Here is a 24,682-nt window from a genome sequence, read left to right on the forward strand (position 1 = left end):
CCGCATGAGAGCCTGTGAAAGACTCCATCAATTCCAGTGAAGGCTTAGAGGTGTAAAAAAAGCCATCTAGTTCATGCAGCCTCTCTCCAAACAGCCCCACCAGACAATCCAACCCTAGACCCACACAACAGAATTAGCAAATGTTTGTCTTTAGACATTAACTTTTAGGAAAGTAATTTTGTAATGCAAAGGTAACTAATACCAATATGAATGTACATCAGTAGGTGATTTGTTAAATAAATCATAAATGAACATGCATACAGACATAAAAAGAATGAAGGACACTAAATTTGGTGCAGCCACTATGGAAAACAGTATGGAGTTTCCTCAAAAAATTAAAAATAAAACCACCATATGATCTACTAACTCTACTTGAACTTACCAAAGGAAATGAAATCACTATCTCAAATAGACAATTGTTCTCCCATGCTCATTGCAGCATTATTTACAATAGCCATGGCAATGAAACCTAAGTGTCCTATACAAATGAATGAAGAAAATGGAGTATACACAATTGAATATTATTCAGCCATAAAAAAGAAAATCCTGCCATTTATGACTCATGAATAGACCCTGAGGGTACTATTGCTAAGTTAAATAATTCAGAGAAGATAAACTGTATGATCTCACTTATATATGGAATCTAAAAGGAAAAAAACCACAAAATTCATAGATACAGAGAAAAATTGGTGGTTTCGACAGGCAGGGTTGGGGGTGGGGTGTGGGGTGTGGATGAAATATGTCAAGATGATCAGGGGCGCCTGGGTGGCTCAGTCCTTAAGCATCTGCCTTCGGCTCAGGGCGTGATCCCGGCGTTCTGGGATCGAGCCCCACATCGGGCTCCTCCGCTGGGAGCCTGCTTCTTCCTCTCCCACTCCCCCTGCCTGTGTTCCCTCTCTCGCTGTCAAATAAATAAATAAAATCTTAAAAAAAAAAAAAAGATGGTAAAAATGTACAAACTTCCAGTTATAAATAAGTCTAATTGTAATAGTAATAACGATGTGTTGAATGAACATCGTTGGCCATTAGGGAAATGCAAGTTAAGCTCAAGATTGTTCACTACTATATACCTAAGAGTACAGTTAATGTAAAATATAGTGACAATACCAAGTGCTGGGGAGGATGGAAAGCAACTACATCTCTCCTATGTTGCTAGTGGAATGGCTAAAAGAAATATAGTTGAGCCTTGAGCAACATGGGTTTGAACGGCATGAGTTCACTTATAGGTGAATTTTTTTTACAGTGTAGTACTGTAAATGTATTTTCTCTTCCTTATGATTTTTTTTATTAGGCTTTATAAATTTTTAAAACTCCAGTATAATTAACATACAGTATTATATTAATTTCAGGTGTATAATACAGTGATTTAATAATTCAATAAATTACTCAGGGCTCATCACTGTAAGTGTACTTTTTTTTTTAAGATTTTATTTATTTATGTGACAGAGAGACAGCCAGCGAGAGAGGGAACACAGCAGGGGAGTGGGAGAGGAAGAAGCAGGCTCCCAGCAGAGGAGCCCAATGTGGGACTCGATCCCGGAACGCCAGGATCACGCCCTGAGCCGAAGGCAGATGCTTAACGACTGCGCTACCCAGGTGCCCCTGTAAGTGTACTCTTAATCCCCTTTTTTCCACCCATTCCCCTACCCACCTCCCCTCTGGTAACCACCAGTTCATTCTCTATTTAAGAGTCTGGGGTGGTTTTTTTTGTCTTTTTTCTTTGTTCATGTTTCTTAAATTCCACATATGAATGAAATCATATGGTATTTGTCTGTCTTCCCAGAAGTCTGATTTTTTAAAAAAGATTTATTTACTTGAGAAGGAGCAAGAAAGCAGGGGGAGCGGCAGAGGGAGAGAATTTTTCAAGCGGACCCAGCACTGAGCTCAGATCCTGACTCAGGGCTTGATCCCACGACCCATGAGACCATAACCTGAGCTAAAACCAAGAGTCAGACGCTTAACTGACTTAGCCACCCGGGTGCCCCACAAGTCTGATTTTCTTAATAATATTTTCTTTTCCCTAGCTTACTTTAAGAATGTAGTATATAACACACATACAAAATATGCGTTAATCAACTGTTTATGTTATTGGTAAGGCTTCCGGTCAATAGCAGGCTACTAGTTAAGTTATAGGTGGATTCTCAACTGCTTGGGGGTCAGTGCCCCTAACCCCCGTGTTGTTCAAGTGTCAAGTGCATTGAATACCAAGTGCTGGAGAGAACACAGAACAGTATTTCATCCACTGCTGGTGAGAATGTAAAAGAACACAGCCACATTGAAAGAGAGTAGTTTCTTGTAAGGCTAAACACAACTTACCATACATCCCAACAACCATACACCTGAATATTTATTGTAGAGAAATGAAAATTTATGTTCATACAAAACCATGTGTGCAGATTTCATAACAGCTGAAACCAGGAAACCTCTTCCAAGAATGAAGGGATAAACAAACTGGTCATCCAGTATGTATATTACTCACTAATAAAAATAAAACAACCATCCACTAACTCACATGAGTCTTCTGAGCAATTTGCCAAATGACAAAAACATGAAAAGCTGACACACTTCCTATAATAAAAAATTATAAATTTGTATATAGTCAATAATATTGTAATAACTTTTATGGAAAAAATATAAAATTACATAAATACAACATATATATAAAATACATAAAATCCAGTTGTAAAAATGATTTTTGTAACATTCATAAAATTATACAATTATACAGATGGAAAATAGGTGGTTCCAAGAGGTAGGTTTGGATAATGGGTATGAGCATAAAAAGGTATAAATGAGGGAATCTGTGTCGATCACAGTTGATCACAGTTTTACATGATGGTTGTGGTAGTGGTTACATGAATCTATATATGTAATAAAACTTCTTAGAATTACAACATAAAAAAAAAACCCATGAAAATCTAATGAAATCCAAATAAGGTTAAGGGCTTAGCTAACAGTATACTACCAATGTCACTTTCCTGGATTCAATAACAAGATGTGGCTTACATAAATGTTTTTACTGGGAGACATTAGGTAAAGGATGTTAGGGAAGTCTCTGGACTATTTTGCAATTTCTTTAAGTTAAAATGACTTCAAATTAAACATTTTATAAAAATAACTCAGAAGGTGGTTTTATAAAATATTTGGTCATATTTATAAACTTAGTTAAGGAAGTACAAATACATGTTATTTTATAAAATTAAAACACTCAGTTTCCTTTTTTTAAACTCCTTCAATGTGCTAAATGTACGATTAAGTTTAGAGCCCAAGAAAGGTAAAAACAAATCATATAATACAGGGTAGTCCAAGAATATTCCATGGAACACTCTGCATTGTATAGAATAATAAAAATCAGTGATAAGGAAAGCAGACTACTTTTTAAAACTATGGAATTACTGACAAGGCCACTAGAAAAGGGTTTCAAAGTATCATCTGAAAATGCATCAGGTGAATTATCTGATGTATAATGAGGTCAGACTTGTAACATTTAAAAGCACTCCGACATTTAGCATTTTCACAGGACTTCATTCCTTCATGAGTTCTCTGATATTTGACTGCAGGTGCTCTACATTTAGCATGTTCATGAAGTTTTAATTTCTGTATGATTTCCTGACAAAACGGGGCAGAATGTAACTGATATCCTGCCACATATATATTGTCCTCTTGAAGTTTTTCTCCAGTGTGGACTCGGACCCTCACTGAGGTCTACTTTCTGGGTAAAAAGCTTTCCCATGGTCATCATATATATTTTTAAAATCATATTTCTATAGGGGCGCCTGGGTGGCTCAGTCATTAAGCGTCTGCCTTCAGCTCAGGGCATGATCCCAGGACCCTGGGATTGAGCCCCGCAGCCTGCTTCTTCCTTTCCCACTTCCCCTGCTTGTGTTCCCTCTTTCGCTGGCTGTCTCTCTCTGTGTCAAATAAATAAAATCTTTAAAATCATATTTCTATAAACAATAAGCTCACTGATGATTTATGATGATCCCTGATAATCAAGTCTACCTTCCCCCTGAAGGCCTTCCTAGTCTCCGCATTCACAGGATTTGTCTCGGTATACACTTTTCAGAATATAATGAAGCTAGAAAGTTTTGCTCAAGGCATCTCCACATTGAATGTATCGGAGTTTCCCCAACATGTTTTCAGAAAATATGAGGTAAGGATCACTGAAGGCACTACAACACATTCACTGTAGCCACCAGATTTACCTCCTGGACAAGTTCTTTAACCTCCACGGGGCACACATCTCACAACCGGCAGTGCCGTGATTACATTCCACTCTGCAGGAAACACTGATGTCAGTGACGTCCTGGGTGCCACAGAAGGCATTTCCACAGTCATCACATTCATAGGGCTTCTGTTTCGCAGGAGTTCACTCATAAGTAATGAGCTGTGACTCTGTGTTAAAGGAATTTCCAACTTGACTGAATCTACCCATTTCTCTTGTGTGCATTTTCTTATGTTTAACAAGGTTTGACAAGTGGGAGAAGGCTTTCTCACAATCGCTGCATCCATATGGTCTCTCTCCTGTATGAGTTCTTTGATGGACGTTGAGTACTGACTTTGTGGTAAAGGCTTTTCCACATTCATTGCACTCATAGGGTTTCTCTCCCGTGTGAATTCTCTGATGGGTAATGAGACCATATTTGTGAGAATAGGATTTTCCACACTCAGTACACACAAAGGGAGTCTTTCCCGTATGACATCTCTCATGTTGTATGAGGCATATCTTCTGGCTGAAGGCTTTACTACACTCACTGCATTCATAGGGTTTCTCTCCTGTGTGAGTCCGCTGATGTATAACGAGGGTGCGCTTTGTGGTGAAGCCTTTTCCACATTCGTTACATAAGTAAGATTTCTCTCCTGTGTGAGTTCGCTGATGTATAATGAGGGTGCGCTTTGTGGTGAACCCTTTTCCACATTCACTACACATGTAAGATTTTTCCCCGGTATGAGATCGCTGATGTACGATGAGATTACTCTTCACCGTGAAGCCTTTTCCACATTCACTACATATATAGGGTTTCTCTCCAGTATGAGTTCGCTGATGTACAACAAGATAGCGCTTCATAGTGAAGCCTTTTCCGCATTCAGTGCATATATAGGGTTTCTCCCCTGTATGAGTTCGCTGATGCACAATGAGATTGCTCTTCACAGTGAAGCCTTTTCCACATTCACTGCACACATAAGGTTTCTCTCCGCTATGAGTTCGCTGATGGGCAATCAGATAGCGCTTCATGGTGAAGCCTTTTCCACACTCACTGCATGTGTAGGATTTCTCTGCTGTTTGGGTTTGCTGAGGCAAAGTGAGACTGCTTTTCACACTAGAGCCTTTTCTGTATTCACCGGTTATACAGACTTTGTCTTGTGTAGCAGTTTTCTGATGTTTAGCAAACATGACATTTCTGGAGAAGGATTTCCCACATGGATCACACCCATGAGGTTTCTCTCCTCTATGACTGCTCTCATGGTAAATGAGTGGAGATTTCCTGATGCAGGTTTTCTCACCTTCGGTGCATGCATGGGATTTCTCTATTTTGTGAGTCCTCTGATGCTCAAAGTCTTGGAATTTGGTGCTGATATGTTTTGCGCCTTTAGGGAATTCAATTCCAGAATACAAATGTTCATGATTACCATGTAGGAAAGATTTCTCTTCTCCATTAAACTCAACAACCTTCTTTATTTCATATCTTCTCTTCTCATTAACTAAACTCAAACTTGATTTCAAAGCTTTTCTACAGAAGTCAAACACATGATTTTGCGTTATGGCAAAATGTATTTTGCTCAGATGAACAGTATTTCTAAATGCACTCCGTTCCCCGTATTGTTGTGTGTTCTTCAGAAATCTGTGGTTTTGAGAGGGCTCCTGCAGATGATGATCAAAGTTCCCGAATCCTAGGAAAGAAAGGGAATAAAAAATTCTCTTGCGAGGATGGTATGGAATACAAGTGTTTAAGAGATGATGTGGTGGGGGTGGCTCTTTACTGTTGACTACATACTTTAAAAAGAAAATTATAAAGATGTAAGATGAAATAAATATCAGGTCCAAGAAGAGAGGAGGGGCATATTTAGAACTAAACACCCACAAAAGAAAAGAGTTCTCATCTGGGGAAAGGAATAGGTGGAGGAGCCGATTCGGTATCCTCAGACACCCTCACAGCTGTGACACCTTCTCTTAAAGACTGGAATAAAACTTCTTCAGCCACTCCCCTTGCTGGTTCTCTCTCACTCACCTGGATGGGTCCTATTCTGGATTTCATTCTCTGTTATCCATAGTTCATCTCTGTGTTCAAACTTGGACAATGCATCTGGTTTGGTAGCCTGACACCCTGTTCATGAGAAATGACAAAAGACTTAGATGCAGTGACTTGGAGTACAATAGGTTGAGATGGGAAAATTTTACATTTTAGAGACAAAACAATTTCTCACATGCAAAGTAAAAGTTCTCTCTCAGGATAGAAAAGATTATCCCTTTTGTTTAGGGCCAAGATAGGGGACTCTTCTGAAGACCACAGTGACTGCAAAGCTTTCATCGAGTGACAGAGGAAAAGCCAGTGACTGAGCACCTCTAAGTGACACAGAAAGCTGTCCTCACCCACTGACACCAGGTTGCTATAGTTCTCCAACATCACGTCCCAGTACAGGTCCTTCTGAGCAGGGCCCAGGAGCTGCCACTCCTCCCAGGTGAAGTCCACGGCCACATCCTCCAGTGTCAGCGATTCCTATAACAACACGGTCCTGTTTAATATGATGTGAATTACTTTTGTTAATATGGAAGAAGCATGAGGGAGGCTGTTCTAATCACCATATAGCCTCATCTATATATACTTTTTCTTTTTTTTTAAGATTTTATTTATTTATCTGACAGAAAGGGAGAGGGAGAGAGAGAGAAGCAGGCCTCCTGCCAAGCAGGGAGCCTGATGCGGGGCTCGATCCCAGGACCCTGGGATCATGACCCAAGCCAAAGGCAGAAGCTCAACCAACTGAGCCCCCCAGGCACCCCTGTATATACTTTTCTTGTACGCATTTTAGTAGAAATGGGACACCTGGGTGCCTCTGTCAGCTGAGGGGCCGGCTTTTGATTTTGACTCAAATCATGATCTCAGGGTCCTAAGGTCAAGCCCCACATCAGGCTCCATAGTCAGCAGAGAGTGTGCTTGAGGATTCTCTCTCTTCCTCTGCCCCTCTCCCCACCTCATGCACACATGCTCTCTCTCAAAAATAAATAAATCTTTAAAATACCCTGCTTTTAGTAGAAGCAAAATCCTGTCTTTCTTTCTATATATTTTAGCACCATTTCCAAATACTAAAAATAGGCAAATAACATCAGGACAAATAAAATATTCCTACTTTACAACAAAACTTCATAGCTAATATGAGAATCAACCATGACCAGACTCCACACCCAGGATTTGTAAGACAGTGTTTTTAATAAATGTAAAGAAATAAGGTATAAACTATACAAGGTATATCTAACACAAAAAAGACCATTAAAGTTGATTAGGAAAATTTTGGGGGAAAAAAAGAAACTTGTAATAGATAAACATATATACACATACATATATCAGTGGACAGCAAAACAGCACATCAGATACACTGTAGTGAACTGGAATATAACTGAAGAAATTATACAAAATGCAGCACAAAAGGAAAACCTAAGGAAGAGGTTAACAAACACGCAGTGTTAAAAGATCTAATATGATACCTGGCTTATAGTTTCTCAAAAAGAAAAGAGAGTAATGGAGAAGCAGTATCCAAAAGACCTAAAAGTCGAAAAACTCACAATTAAACACTCCAAACCTCAGATTCAGAACTCCCAATAAACTCCAAGCAGGAAGCCTATATCTCAACACATTAGACTAAAACTATAATACACCAAATGCAAAGAGAAACTATAAAAGCATCCAGAGACAAAAGCCAGATAAACTACAACAGAAAAAACAATTCAGAAACGAATGCAATATTATCTTCAAAGTCCTGATTTTTTGTGCCAAAATGGCCAACATGAAGGCCATTTGGTATTGAAACACATGACTCTCCTTGTACAGTGTGGACAGCATCATCTACCCCCAACCACCATGTGACAGTACTCAAGAGTACTGCCAACCAAGGAGGCTCACCTCAACCTCGGTGTCCAGAGTTTTCACTTGAGGCTTCATTATTTATGCATGATTTATTGAAACACAGATTACACTGCTGAATTCAATCTCCAGATCCTTCCCTTCCAAGGTTACCTGGCTCAAAGCCACAGTCCTCTAATCACATGGTTGGTATTTCTGGCATGGACAGTCCCATTTGAGTTATCTCATTAGCACAAATTATTTAGGGCCTACATGAGTCACCTCATTAGCATAAAGTGTGGTCCCTTTGGCCCATGATGAGTAACAAAGACACAGCTGTCACACAGGTAATTCCAAGGGTTTAGAGGTTACCTCTCAGAAATCAGAGACAAAGGTCAGTCAAATTTCTTATTACACACCATGTATTCATGTCCCTCTGTAGTGCCCTGCCCTTGAGCATGGCCTGGCCTCATGAATCGCTTCTAAAGAAAATACAGCGAAAGTGACTAGACTGCACTTTTACAATTAGACTGTATGTGACTTCCATCTTGCTAACAGAATCTGTCTTTTCATGACTTTGATGAAACAACTGGCATGTAGGGAAGACCCATGTGGCAAGGAACTAAAAAGTAAGAATCTTACATGAGCAGACAGGTAGGAACTGAGGATCTCATTTGATCAGCCCTTCTAGAAATGAATTCCACTGACAACCCAGTAAGTGAGCTTAGAAATACATCCTTCCCCATCCGAGCCTCCAGATCAGATGCCACCCTGGCTTACACCTTGCTTACAGGCTCATGAGTGACTGTGAAACAAAGTACCCAGCAGCGATATGACAAAAAACACCAATATTTGGCTTTTAGGCCAGTTCCTACTACACGGATCTCCTAAAATGCTTAGGATCTCCACAGTGATGAGTGTGCTTTGTGTGCTAATGAGATGTCTGGTAGCCCGAGGCCTCACATGGCTGGGGGTTGGGGGCTGGTCACCAGAGGAACAAACCACATGATTACAGGGTTGGAACTTAGTCCCACCTCCTGAGTTCAATCACCAATGTTCAATGATTTAATCAATCACGCCTAAGTAATGAAACCTCCATAAAGCCCCCAAAACCACAGGTTCAGCAAACATCCAAGGCAGTGAGCACATCAAACTGCTGGAAGGGTGGCATGCCCCCATACTCTGTCCCGAGAAAGGGACGGGAGAAACCATGATTTACAGCCCATCAGTCAGTACAGGACACCAAGACGAGATTGGCACCCCAAGTGGGGTCTTTCTTGCAGGTCTGTACCCTTAAATCTGTGTAATCTGATGTTAACTGCACGTAGTCAGGGTCAGAGAGTCTAATGTCAGTCTAGAGAAGTAGTGTTGGAAGAGATCACATATTTGGCATCAGGAGGAAAAAACTTTGGTGTCAGAAGTACTGTGAGTAAAAACAACACAGACTAGGTAAGTCATGCTTGCTTGCCTGCCTGGAGGGGGTCTCCAGGTAATACATTGTCTGAATTGGCTACAAATCAGAGGTTCCCACAATCTTCTCCTTGGATTCAACAACCTTCTCCTTAGATTCAATCATTTGCTAGAACAGCTCACAGAACTCAGAGAAAGACTTATTTAAGTTTACTGGTTTAATACATAGTAAAGGACATTATAAAGGACAAGAATGAACAACCAGATGAAGAGGTACCTGATGCAAGGTCTGGAAGGTCCTGAACCCACAACCTTCCATCCCTGTGGAGTTGGGGTACACTACACCCTTCCAGCATGTAGATGTGTTCACCAATCCAGAAGCTCTCCGAACCCTGTACCTTTGGGATTTTTATGGGGACTTCACTGCATGGACACAATCTAATAATCAATTACTAATTCATTATCCAGTCCTTCTCCCCACTCTGGAGGATGGGAGCAGCGCTGCAAGTTCCAAGCTTCTAATCATGGCTTGATCTTTCTAGAGACCAGACCCCAAAGGAGACATCCAGGAGCCCACACCAAGAGTCACCTAATTAGAAAAAAACACGGTCCTATCACCCAGAAAATTCCAAGGGATTTAGGAGCAATGTGACAGACTCCTATCACCCAGGAAATTATAAGGGTTTTAGAAGAACTCTGTGTCAGGAACCAGGGTAAAAGACTAAATATTAGCAGGAACCAGGGGCAGATATATATGTAATTATTTCACAATACCAATAGATAATGAATATAGGACATAAAGTTTCAAAGAAAGAACTTACATAAGAATAGAAGAAGAAAATATGGAATGTTTATGGCACAAGTAAAAAGCTATAAAGAAAAAGACTAACAAATTTTAATTTGAATCAAAAATAAAACTTTTGCATGGAAAACGATATTAAGAAAAAAAGCTAAAAGACAAGTAAGATTCTAGAAAAATAACTGCAACATATAAAAGATCAATATACCACAAGAAAAACAATTACAAATCAGTAAGACAAAAAATAATTTTTAAAATGGTCCAAGAATGAGGACCACATATCACAGAATAATCCAAAAAAGCAACAAAGGACAAGAATCTAGGGGCGCCTGGGTGGCGCAGTCATTAAGCGTCTGCCTTCGGCTCAGGGCGTGATCCTGGCGTTCTGGGATCGAGTCCCACATCGGGCTCCTCTGCTGGGAGCCTGCTTCTTCCTCTCCCACTCCCCCTGCTGTGTTCCCTCTCTCATTGGCTGTCTCTCTGTCACATAAATAAATAAAATCTTAAAAAAAAAAAAAGAATCTGAACCTCGCAAGGAATTGAGAAATTCAAATAAAACAAGGCAAAAGAATACTGGCTCATACAGACTGTGGAAAATATGCAATTTGATAACATAGTAACAAGTGTAGGCAATCTGAGGAGCACTGGATGTTCTTAACATACCACTTTCTATCAACCAGGCACTCTTCCAGATGTTTAGTCTAGATTAATTCATTTTAGACTCTACCTTATGATATAAGTGCCACTGTCATTAACCCCACTCTACACGTGAGAAAGCTCAGGGGCGTGACGGCTAACTGAAGTGTGCTGTCACACAGCTGGCAACTGGCTGCAAAATCAACAGTTTTAAACATGATGCCACACTGACCATGAGTTGGAACATTAAAATGTGAAATGACCACACCCCATAGTTGATTTCTCTGGAGCCACACTGAACAAACACTGATACAATTTCACAAAAAGCCATTAACAAGGCAGTTCATTCTCATGGCATGTAATAACAAAAATATCTAAATATTCAACAATAGGTGAATTATTTAATTATTACACAATGTCTGAAGTTCATCGTGTCAGGTGAAAAAGAAGAAAGTTGGCTTGTAGACACCAAGAGGTAAAGAATGCCAACACACTTAAAAGAGTTTGGAGGACGTATATGAAAATAACTGTGGCTCACTCTGGAGAGGTGATTCATACATGAGTGTAAGGGGTCAAGGAGTATTGAGCTATCAATGAAGTTTGTATTATTTACACTAACTCTACTAAATTCAGAGTGAACCTCTGAACCTATGTGTTACTGTGTTATTTATCATTCAAAAATCAAATATTTTGTTCCCATCAAACTCCAAAGATTTTTTGTTTTTTGAGTATGACTATGAACTCATGGACTTTTTTCTTTTCTTTTCTTTCTTCCTTTTTTTTTTTTTTTTTTTTTAACAGAGGGAGAATGTGCGTGTGCTCGAGCCAAGGGCAGGGGGTGCAGGCAGAAGGAGAGGAAGAGAGAGAATCTTAAGCAAGCTCCACACTCAGCACAGAGCCTGACACGGGGCTTGATCTCACAATCCTGAGATCATGACCTCAGCCAAAATCAAAGAGTTGGATCCTTAATTGACTGAGCCACCCAGATGCCCCGAACTCATGGACTTTTCCATGGCTGCATAGCTACTATGCTTCAGTCTAATGCAGTCATCTTTCTTTTAGATGCTCAACTGGTACTAGGCCTGTGGTACTTCAACTAATAGGAAGCCCCTTATAGTTATCTGTGTTGTTTGGAGTATTGTTCCATTCATATAAAATATGATAGATATATACATTTAGGTATATAAATGCACACACAGATACATATAAGAAGTGTGCACTACCACGCATTTGTTAATGCTACACCAGGGGATTAAGAGGCACTCTCTTACCATGAGTCACCTGTGTACATGAAAGAAAAAAGGTAAAAAAAATAAAAATAAAAACACGAATAGGTAGGTAATTTAAACACAAGGAAAAATACCCCACTTTCTGAGATGGAGCGAGAGTTTAAATCAAACCCCATGGATGCCAAGAACCCAAACCCTTAACAGAGAAAAACACTTTCTCAACTACTACTACTACTACTGCCAAATCTGTACTCAAACTCCACTTCAACTACCTGTTCATGGAGGACCATTTGAAAGTCATGCAATCTTTTTATTTTCGTACGCCATTTCAATGGTTTTATTCCTGAATAAAACCAGACTGCCAAGAAGTTGGGTCCCTGGATCATCAGACTATGGTGCTCTGAAGAACTGTACCCACTGCCAGAGGAGGCCCTTGGTAAGAGACAGCTATAGGAAATCTGATTTTCCATTTACCAGAAGGATGCCTACCTCACTGATGCCCTCCAAGAAAATCCACCAAAGAAATTTCAGGAGACCTAAGTGGCGTAAACTATTGAATCCCCCAAGAAACTGGTCTGCCTTCCCCACAGAGTCAGGGCACATCACGCAGCTTTTCATGTCTCTCTGGTTATGATGCCTGTTAGAGATATCAGACTCAAAGTGACCGCTACCGTAACCCACAGGATGCACCAGTCACACACTGTGCTCTGGTATTAGTCCTTCAGGATGACCCCTATGAGTAATATATTCCTGATTTCACTTTGCGCTGCTTTTGAATGTAGAGTCTAAGTTAATTTCTCCCCAGAATCCAATTATCCCAATTTATACCAAAAGGTTGAACTGATTTTTCTCAGGTCACCACAAATCTGTCAGAAAACAGGAAAAATGCAACAAACGAAAATCACCTTGGCCTTGATCATTTTCTTCTGTGCTCACAAAACAGTAACATGGATTCTGTCTTTCGTCTCTTCTGCATCTGCCACAAAGTTCTTAGAGTCAGAAAGCTTGGTGTCTGCTTGAAGTTGTCCCTAGGAGCAATTATATCCAAGTCCAAGTACCTCTTTTTTCAACCTTCATTGCTTCACTTGATTACTCTTGCTCTTGGGGACCTGGGACCTGTGGGCTGAAGAGCAAACTGACTTTGAGTGCACGTTTCCTCTGGCCTAGGTGTTATCACTGCAGCTATGCACTTACCTTAGAGGACCTCAATACTTCCACCTGTTCCTTTTTTTGGTGCCCCCGAGGCTTTCACTCTCTAGGGCAGTAAAGCAGGGTTCTAAATGAGTGAAAGGTATGCCTTTCCTCTGTGAAGTAGAAGTGGCATGGCTTTTCAAGGGGAGGTGGGAAAGCAAAAGCAGCATGCTGAGCATGATGCCTCAGAGGCAGGCGGATTATCAAGCACATCCATTTAGGACATATGGAAGGTTCCAAAGATCTGGAAATTGTGTCTTTAAAAAGCATGTGTGCTCATGCACTGCTTTGAAAGTCTTTATGCGCTCCGTGGGTACACACACTTCAGTGTGAAGACTAATGTACCAAGCAAATCAAAAGGACTGTCTTAGCCTACTTTGTGCGCTAAATAATGAACCTTGCCCAACAGAGGTTTGGCCTTTGCCCTTAGTTTAGGAGGAAACTTCTAAGTCCTTGGAATATCCTGTCTCTGCTCAGCTGGGAGGCTTGGGCCATGCAAGGTTGTCTATTCTAATAAAGTGATTTATGGTGAAGGGCCTTGGACCACGTGGTATCAGCCAGGACTCTGGAGGGGCTGGAGGAGACCAAGGTCAGCCACACAGGGAGTCAGTCATGTCTGTGTTCATTAACTCCAATAAAAACTATGGCGCCAAGGTTTATGTGAGTTTTCTCTGGCTGGCAATAATGATAGAAAAGGTATACAAATGAGGAAGCTATAAATTATAAATCTATATACACCTAATGGCAGAATCACAAAATACAAACAAAAACTGACAGAATTAAAGAGAGAAATAGAAAATTCAATAGTTGAAAGTTTCAAAATCCCACTGTCAATAATTTTCTTTAAAAACCAGAAAACCAGCAGAGATATTTAAGACTTGAACACCATAATCAACTGACAATTATTTGATGCCACACTCAACAGCAACAAAATTTACATTCTCTTCAAAGGTACATGAAACATTCTCCAGGAAAGACCATAATTTAAGATAGAAAACAAATGTCAATAGATTTAAAATATATTTTCCAACCACAACAGAATTGAATTAGATATCAGCTTCAGAATGAAATTCAGGAAATAACATAAACATTTGGAAATTAACAAGCACAATTCTGTGCAACCATGGCTTAAAATATTACTTAGCTGAAATGGACAAACGCCTGGAAAGCGACAAATAACAAAACTGACAGAAGAACAGTTGCAAAAAACCCAAATAGACATATAACAAGAAATTGAATTGGTAATTAAAAACTGTCTCATAGGGGCGCCTGGGTGGCTCAGTTGGTTAAGTGTCCAACTCTTAATCTCAGCTCAGGTCGTGATAAAAAAAAAAATTGTCTCACAAAGAAAAGCTTAGGCCCAGATGTATTCCTTCATGGTGTCATTATCAACAAAATACTAAAGCCAGACAAAGGCATTACAGAAGAAGAAAATTACAGGCCAATCTCTTTCATGAATATAGGTGCAAAATCGTTACCATATTACCAAAACAATAAGTGAAATAAGTCAATCAGAGAAAGACAAATACAGTATGATTTCACTTATATGTGGAATTTAAGAAAACAAAATGGATGAACACATGAGTGGGGAAAAAAAGAAGAGAGAGAGAGAAACAAATCATAAGAGACACTTAACTACAGAGAACAGAGTTGAAGGAGGGAGGTGGGTGGGGGATGGGATAGATGGGGGATGGGTATCAAGGAGGGCACTTGTTATGATGAGCACTGGGTGTTATATGTAAAGGATGAATCATTGAACTCTACCCCTGAAATCAATATTGAATTGTATGTCAACAAACTAGAATTTAAAGGAAAAAAACACATATTAGCAAAACAAATCTAGGATACTATAAAAAGGAATTACAGACAGTGACTAAGGGGGATTTAGCCCAGGAATGCCAGTTTGGTTGGCTGGGTGGCTCAGTCGGTTGAGCATACGGCTCTTAATTTCAGCTCAGGTCGTGATCTCAGGGTCCTGAGATCAAGTCCTGCATGGGGTTCTGGGCATGGAACCCGCTTAAGATTCTCTCTCTCCCTCTCCCTTTGCTCGTCCCCGACCCCTCGCACATGAAGGCACACTCTTTCAAAAAAAAAGTTAGATAATAAATTTCAATGTAAAAGCTAGAAATATAAACTATTTCAACAGAATGAGAAGACAAGTTGCGGACTAAATATTTGTGAAAGACACATCGATGAAGGACTATTATCCAAAATACACAAAGAACTCTTAAAACTCAATGAGAAAAGACAACCCAATTTAAAAAATGGGCAAAAGCCCCAAACTGACACCTCACCAAGGAAGATACACAGATAGCAAATAAGCATATGAAAGGCTGCTCAACATCATATATAATTAGGGAATTAAAAATTAAAACAACTATGAGATTCCATTACACACCTATTCGAATAGCCAAAATTCAAAAAACTGACAACACCAAATGCAAGGATGTGGAGCAAGAGGAACTCTTATTTATTGCTGGTGGGAATGCAAAATGACAGAACCACTTTAGAAGATAGTTTGGCAGCTTCTTTTTTTTTTTCTTTTAAAGATTTTATTTATTTATTTGACAGAGATAGAGACAGCCAGCGAGAGAGGGAACACAAGCAGGGGGAGTGGGAGAGGAAGAAGCAGGCTCATAGCGGAGGAGCCTGACGTGGGGCCCGATCCCATAACGCCGGGATCACGCCCTGAGCCGAAGGCAGATGCTTAACCGCTATGCCACCCAGGCGCCCCAGTTTGGCAGCTTCTTAAAAAACTAAACATGCTCTTACCACATGCTCCAACACTTTCCTTATTTGCCAAAAGGAGCTGAAACCTGATAATGGATATTTATAGCAGCTTTATCCATCCAGAGAATGGAATATTATTCAGCACTAAAAAGAAATGAGCTATCAAGCCATGAAAAGACAAGGAGGAAACTTAAATGCATATTATTAAGTGAAAGAAGCCAATCGGAAAAGGCTACACATGGTATGATTCCAACCATATGACAGTCTGGAAAAGGCAAAACAAAGAGACAGAAAAAAGATCAGTGGTTGCTAGGAGTTGGGGGGAGAGGAAAGATGAATAGGCAGAAACCAGAGGAGTTTTAGAACAATGAAACTAACCTGTAACATCCTAAATGCAGGACACATATCATTATACATTTGTCAAAACCCACAGAATGAACAATACCAAGAGGGAATCCTACACTCGTGTAAATTATGCACTATGGGTGATAACATGTCGATACGGTTATTGTAACAAACGCACCACTCTGGTGCAGGATGTTGACAGTGAGGAGGGTTGTATGTGGAGGGGAGCAGGGTATACATAGGCAGCCTCTACACACTTCCCACTCAGTGTTGCTGTGAATCTGAAACTGCTCTGAAAAACAAAGTCATCATCTACATCTATATCTATACACACATAGATACACACACACTATCTTGCGGAAAACATAGGAGACACTTCTCATAACTGTGGCTTAGGCAAAGAATTCTTAGACATGTCACTAAACCAGTGAACCATAAAAGAAGAAAACTGATAATTGGACTTGTACTAAATTTTGCACATCAGAAGACTTTATAAAGCAAAAGGAAAAAGTCAGCTACACCTGGGGAGAAAATATTTGCAAATCATATATCTGATAAAGGACTACTATGTAGAATATATAAATAACTGTAAAAACTTAAGAATTTGTTAAGAAGGCAAACAACTCACTTAAAGAATGAGAAAAGACTTAAATAGACATTACACTACAGAAGACATATGAATCTCTATTATAGCACATGAAAAGATGTTCAACATTATTTGTCTTTGGGGAAATTAAGATGATGATGAAATTCTATACACCAACTAGAATGACTATAATCAAAAAGACTAATGATTCCAAATGTTGATGAGAAAGTGGGGAAACTGGAACTCTCATACAATGATGCTAGAAATGTAAACTGGTACAGGCACTTTGAAAACTTTGTAAAATGTTAAACATATGTTTGCCCTATGAGCCAAACATTCTGCTCAGGGGAACTTAGCAAAGAGAAATGAACACTTCCAGTTTGTACCTGAATGTATGTAGCAACATTTCTCATCATTGCCTCAAACTGAAAACAACTCCAGTAACTGTGACTTGATAAACAAAAGGCATAATATACATCCAACAGATCATTCAGGAATAAAGCTGGAGAGAATATTTCCAAACTCACTCTATGAGGCCATTTAGTTTTTTAAAATACAATTTACAATACCATCAAAAAATGTGAAATACTACTGGACCCCCTTCTTACACCATACACAAAAATTAATTCAAAATAGATGAAAGACCTAAATGTGAGACAAGAAACCATCAAAATCCTAGAGAAGAACACAGGCAGCAACCTCGTTGACATTGGCCACAGCAACTTCTTACTAGACATGTCTCCGGAGGCAAGGGAAACAAAAGCAAAAATGATATATTGGGACTTCATCAAGATAAAAAGCTTCTACCCAGCAAAGGGAACAATCAACAAAAACTAAAAAGCAACCTACGGAATGGGAGAAGATATTTGCAAATGACATATCTGATAAAGGGTTAGCATCCAAAATCTATAAAGAACTTACCAAACTCAACACCCCAAAAAAACAAATAATCCAGTTAAGAAATGGGCAGAGGACATGAATAGACATTTTTCCCAAGAAGACCTACAAATGACTAAGAGACACATGAGAAGATGCTCAATATCACTCATCGTGAGGGAAATACAAATCAAAACTACAATGACACATTACCTCATACCTGTCGGAATGGCTAAAATTAACAACACAGGAAACAACACATGTTGGCAAGGAGGCAGAGAAAGGGGAACTCTCTTACACTGTTGGTGGGAATGCAAACTGGTACAGCCACTCTGGAAAACAGTTCGGAGGTTCCTTAAAAAGTTAAAAATAGAACCACCCTACAACCCAGCAATTGCACTACTAGGTATTTACCCAAAGGATACACAAATACTGATTCAAAGGGAAACACGCACCCCAATGTTAACAGCAATGTTATCAACAACATCCAAATTATGGAAAGAGTCCAAATGTCCAGACTGATGAATGAATAAAGATGTGGTATACATATATACAATGGAGTATTACTCAACCATCAAAAAGAATGATATCTTGCCTTTTACAATGACATGAAGGAGCTAGAGTATATTATGCTAAGTGAAACAAGTCAGAGAAAAACAAATACCATATGGTTTCATTCATGTGTAATTTAAGAAACAAAACAGATGAACATAGGGGAAGGGGGGGAAGAGAGGGAGGCAAACCATAAGAGACTCTTTAAACCACAGAGAATAAACAGGGTTGATGGAGGGGAGGGGAGTGGGGGATGGGCTCAATGAGTGAGAGGTATTAAGGAGGGCATGTGCTATGATGAGCGCTAGATATTAATATGTAAGTGATGAATCATTAAATTTTACTTCCTGAAACCAGTATTACACTATATGTTAACTAACCAGAATTTAAATAAAACTTGAAACAAAAAAATAAATAAGTAAATAAAATGATAAAAGAAAAGGTGAAAATGATTTAAAAAATGTGAAATACTTACGGAAAAAGATAACCAAAAATTTAAAACACCTTTTGAAAACTGTATCACAGAAATTTTTAAAGACTTAAATAAATGGAAAGATACACTTTGTCCATGTCAGAAAATGGACCATTTTTTTAAATGAACCAAATAGACGATTCTCCAGAATTGGTCTAGAGTCACAAATCTCAATCATAATCCCAGGAGGCTTTTCTGTATAAACTGACAACCTGATTTTTAAATTCACATAGAAATTCAAAAGGTCTAGAATAGCTAAAACAACTGTAAAAAAGAACAGGGTTGGGGGGTATGGGTGGCTCAGTTGGTTGACCATCCAACTCTTGGTTTCGGCTCAGGTTGTGAACTCTGGGTCCTGCGATCGAGCCTGGTGTAGCACTCCACACTCAGCTTCGAGTCCGCTTAAGGTACTGTCTTTCCCTTTCCCTTTGCCCCTCCCCCTGCTCTCTAAAATAAATATACAAATAAAATCTTTAAAAAAAAAAAAAGGTCAATTTGCACTACCTGATTACAGGAATTTTTATCAAAACTATAGTAATCAAGACAGGGTAGTATTTGTGTCAGAACAGATAGATGAATGAACAGAACAAAGTCCAGAATAAGACCCACACATATATAGTCAACTGACACTTTACAAAGGTGCAAATGCAATACAGAGGAGAAAGGAAAACCCTTCAACAAATGTCGATGGAACAAGCAGATATGCATATACAAAAAGAAAAAAAAAAGAACTTGGATCTATACATCGTACCATATATATTATTCAAAATAAGTGGAAAACCTAAAGAAAAAACACAAAAAACCCTAAACGTTCAAGAAGAAAAAATTGGAGAAAATCCTCTGCTCTTGTAGTAAAGCAAAGATTCCTTAGGTACAACACCAAAAGAATAATTCATTAAGAAAAGCTCACGTGCTGGACTTCATAAAAACTAAATCCTTCTGCTCTTCAAAACACAACGTTAAGAGAATGTTGAAAGGCAAGCCAAAGACTGGGAGAAAACCTTTGCAAAGCATCTAACTGGTAAAGAAAAGTCTTGTATCCAGAATCTATAATGAATTCTCAAAAATTAACAAGAAAAGACAACATAAAAGTATAAAAGACTTGAACAATTAACTTCACCAATGAAAATATATGGATAGCAAATAAGCAAATGAAAAGATGTTTAACATCATTAGCCATTATTAGGTAAATACAAATTAAAACAAGGGGACTGCTCCACTCCCATTAGAATATTTAAAACAAAAAAGAAAGACAATACAAAGTATTGGCAAAAACATGGAGACACAGAACAATTATCGGCTTCTCTTGGGAATACAAAGTGCAGCCAACTGGGGAAACAGTTTAGCAGTTTCTGAAGAAGTTAAACATACACCAACCATATGATTTAGCCATTTAACTCCTAGAGATTTATTCAAGAGAAAAAAAAACATATAAACATAAATATAGACTTGAACATGAGTGTTCACAGCAGCTTTATTTGTAAGAGCTAAAAATTGGAAAAACAACTGCCCATTAACAGGTGAATTAATATACAGAATGAACTGATAAGCCTACATGGAATACAAGGCAATAAAAAAAAAGGAACTAATAATACACACAAGAATGTTATCTCGAAATACTAACGCTGAGTGAATCAAATCATGATAAAAACGAGTACATCCTGTAGGAGTCCATTTCAATACAACTTAAAAAAATACAAACTGGCCTACAGTAATGATTGAAATAGATCAACAGTTGCTTAGGGAGGGAAAGGGAAAGAGGGATGGATTAAAAAGGGGCACAACGAAAATTCGGTGGTGAGGGGTATGTTCATGATTTTCATGCTGGGACACTTTCATGAGTATATATCTCAACTTTACCAATCAATATGATTTAAATATCTTTAGCTTATTGTATGTCAGTTTTACCTCAATAAATCACCTGGGAGGGGCGCCTGGGTGGCACAGCGGTTAAGCGTCTATCTTCAGCTCAGGGCGTGATCCCGGCTTTATGGGACTGAGCCCCACGTCAGGCTCCTCCGCTATGAGCCTGCTTCTTCCTCTTGCATTCCCTCTGCTTATGTTCCCTCTCTCGCTGGCTGTCTCTCTGTCAAATAAATAAAAATCTTTAAAATCAATCAATCAATCAATCAATCAATCACTTGGGGACAAAGGGGAAAACCTAGCGATAATTATAACATAGACCAAAATATAATGCTAATGAAAAAAGGCAACAAAAGACTACATATATGATTCTGTTTATCTGAAATGCCTAGAAATTACAAATTAATTGCAATTTAGAAATTGCATATTAATAGACTCTAGAAGATAATCAGTGGTGGTGTGTGGCTGGGGGTAGGAGTGGAGACTGAGTGTACAGAGGACCAAGAAAATTTTTCCAGGTGATAGAAATGTTTTAAAATTGGATTGTCTTGAAACTGGACTGTACTCATGGTTGCACAACTCTAGAAACTCAGTTAAAATCACTGAAATGTAGGGATGCCTGGGTAGCTCAGTTGGTTAAGTGTCTGCCTTTGGCTCAGGTCCTGATCCCAGGGTCCTGGGATTGAATCTTACATCCGGCTCCCTGCTCAGTGGGGAGCCTGCTTTTCCCTCTGCCTGCAGCTCCCCCTGATTGTGCTCCCTCTCTGACAAATAAATAAATAAAATCTTAAAAAAAAAAAATCACTGAAATGTAAATACTTACACCTGGTGTATTTTATGGTATGTAAATTAAACCTCAGTAAAACTACTAAAATTATAATTGAATACTTTTGAATATTTTATGTTATTACTTATATTAATGTTTGACACCATGGCACTGGCTCACCAACCTGTGTTGATACTTACTGCAATGATTAAAAATGTATAACTATCATCTCCCATGCAAATATGTTGAGGATGAGAAATTACACCGCACAATTAAATTTTTCTTTATGTTTATACAGATGATCCTAAATGTGTGGGGGGAGAACGTTCTCACTATGAAACAGAATATGGAGTAAAGAAGATGCTTCTACTTAGAATGACCCTAAAAGGAAATATCCAAAAATATAGTAAACTCGAAGTCAAGAAAAACAAAAGCTACATCTTTAACAGTCAATATATCTCTAGCTCACTCCGAACACATCTAATTTTGTCGGGACAGTGAGAAGAGTGGTGACGTTGGGAGACAAACTTTTCAGGCAGGTCCGTGAGGACGGACTTGAAGGAGTGAACTGGGTTTGGATTAACTGGAGACAATGCAGCCTTCGGGTCTGCTTCCGGCATTCAAGGTTTGAGCCTGAACCTTCCGATTCTCTAGGGGCCCTGGACCTCCTCAAACACTGACAGCGCCAGTCCTATATTGAATGCCATACTAACCCACAAACATACCCAAGAAACCAACAGGGACATCTCCAACCCAGGCTTCTCTAACACGGAAGCTGGAGGAGACAGGCGTTCCCGGATATACTTTCCACCCCACTTCTCAACCACCGAGTCCCACAAACAGAGTGATCCACGTGGGCCTCAAACCCTAACACAGTCGGCCTCTCGGTCGAGATTTCTTCAGACTTTTAATCACCGACTCCCAAAGGCCCCACCACTATCCTCAGATTCCTCAGTGACTGAATCCCAATAGAATCCCAACTGCGGTGCTTCACAGTCGCTTCCGTTTCACAGACCCCACAGGCCGACAGCTAAGCCCAGAACCCGACTCACCTGAACCCGAACCTCAACAGCCGCTGCTGGCAGCGACGAAAGGCCACACACCTCCGAAGACACTTCTCTCAGCGCGCCCTTCCTTGCGGTACCTAGGTACTCGGATCCACCGGGGCCAGCGACTCCCGCGAGGACCTGGGAGCGCTACGGGATTTCGGAGCTCCGACGGCGGGCCCCTCTCTGTGACGTAACGGCCACGCCCACCCCGGCATTGATGGGAGGGGCCATAGCGGCTGTGTGAGGAGATGGAAATCATTACTGGCCACCTCAGTGTTTTTACCTTTTCGTTGCGAGGGATGATCAACAAAGCTGTGCAAACTGGGTAAGACTTCAGAGGTCGGTGTCTACCCAAGGCCACCAGGCACGTTTATCTCCCGAGGGAAGAAAGATGGCGGCGCCCTCTGTGCACTGCCGAGCGCAGACGTTAGGCTGGAGCACCGTGGGCGCGGACATCTTAGAGGAAGGCAGATGTCCGTACAGCTGTGGTGGGCTCAGGCCAAGGCCGATTTAGGGAAAGAAGTTCTAGAAGCTGAGACGTCGCTGTAGAGGCAGCGGTCACGGAGTTGACAAAAGCAGTGGTCGCTTGTCGTCTTCGGTTTAGGGAGAGGGCGGCTGTGTGAGGAGCGGGTAAGGCCCTTGTTGTTTAGAAGGAAGACCGCCATTGAAGGGGCGAAGCCAATAGGGTGGAGCTTCTTAAAGAAATGCTAATCCCCCCATGGAAGTGGATACAGAGCTACTATCTCTAGTGGGGAAGGGATGAGGTGAAGGTGCAAATGTATGTTTTCCTTCCAGAAATAAATGAAGCTGACCGTGGGGTATTGGAGAATATGAAATTACGAGATAATGTAATTATTATACTTTGAATAGTTCCCAAATTTTTAAGAGAGCGCACTTTAAAAATTTATTATTATTTAGGCGTGGGAGATTTAATCGTAGAGGATTTAAGTAGCTACTCCCTTTTTAGAAGGCAACCTGAATCAATTTAAAATTTTCATTCTCTTTGACCTAGAAATTCTAATTGCAACAGTTTACTTAGTAAAAATTTTTCTTAATATTAACCACATTGGTTTTTGCAATTAAAAAGGGAAAAAATCTAAATGTACGATGATAGACAATTACTTTGGTAAGTTATGGAACATCCATTCAACGAAACAGTACATAGCAAGTGAAAAGAATATACTACAACTGTCAGTATAAACAAGGAAAGATAACTGTATTCTCAAGAAGAAAAAAATACATCTGCAGGATAATACATTTTATGACCCCTGTTATGGGAACAAATCATAAACATTTGCCTGTTTATTTGTGATTGGTTAAGTAAACATTTAGTTTGGATTACTTCAGGGTTTGTACTTATGAGTAGTGAATGTCAGAAGTTTTCACCTTTCCAATTTTTGCAATTCTCCATTGTTTATATACTTTGTGTCATTCTGTATTACTTTCTGTACATTCTGTAATACATTCTGTATTACTCTAAAAATGTCAATTTTAGAAGTTTTAGAATATTTAATGATGTACATGTTCATAACATTGTAAATATTAAAAAACGCCTCATTTTTCTTTCGTGAAAGAAATATACTTACGTATGTTTGGAAATTTGGGGAGGATATATTGTTAACAATGCTAGACTCTCAGGTACAATTATGGGTGATTTAAAATTTCTTCAATGGTTTATATATGTTTTCTAATTTTTAAAAATTTCTTTAAAAGTTTAAGTAGGCTCCATGACCAACATGGGGCTTGAACTCATGATCCTGAGATCAAGAGTCGCACGCTTTACGCACGCTTTACGAACTGAGTGGGCCAGGCACCCCTATGTTTTCTAATTTCTATACATTAAGAATTTATTGTTTGCATAATTTCTTAAGAGTATTTTATTCTCTTCAGGGATTAAATGGGCAACCCCATTCACTTGGGATGTCAAGCTCTGAACAGTGAGTTTGGCATCTGGTCCACAGAACTCAGGCAAGCCTGGGCAGCCCATTCTGGGACCCTGCCTCATCAATTTCAGGAAAGAGCTGATCTGACCTTGCCATGGCAGGATGTGTAGATCCACAAAAGGCTAAGAAGTAGAGGGGATCCAAGGGCCTGATTGGTAGAACACTCACATCTGATTCT

At 39.6% G+C, this 24,682-nt stretch overlaps 1 protein-coding gene and 1 long non-coding RNA gene across 2 annotated transcripts in view; both read right to left on the reverse strand.

The window, feature by feature from the left end:
- Positions 1 to 2,329: 2,329 nt before the first annotated feature.
- LOC113247312 (zinc finger protein 432) overlaps positions 2,330 to 24,682 on the reverse strand; it is a 39,198-nt gene continuing 16,845 nt past the window's right edge. The window contains 2 exon segments of the mRNA XM_026488319.4: positions 2,330 to 4,429; positions 4,431 to 5,271. Of these exon segments, the coding sequence (XP_026344104.2) occupies positions 4,222 to 4,429; positions 4,431 to 5,271 (1,049 nt within the window). The 3' untranslated portion in view covers positions 2,330 to 4,221.
- LOC130544093 (uncharacterized) lies at positions 10,806 to 22,729 on the reverse strand. The gene is made up of 3 exons (XR_008960073.1): positions 22,565 to 22,729; positions 20,792 to 20,969; positions 10,806 to 13,254 (listed from the first exon to the last, which is right to left on the reverse strand). It is a non-coding gene; the product is annotated as an uncharacterized LOC130544093 (long non-coding RNA).

The sequence above is a fragment of the Ursus arctos genome, unplaced genomic scaffold, assembly GCF_023065955.2.
Source record: "Ursus arctos isolate Adak ecotype North America unplaced genomic scaffold, UrsArc2.0 scaffold_19, whole genome shotgun sequence".
NCBI lineage: Eukaryota > Metazoa > Chordata > Mammalia > Carnivora > Ursidae > Ursus > Ursus arctos.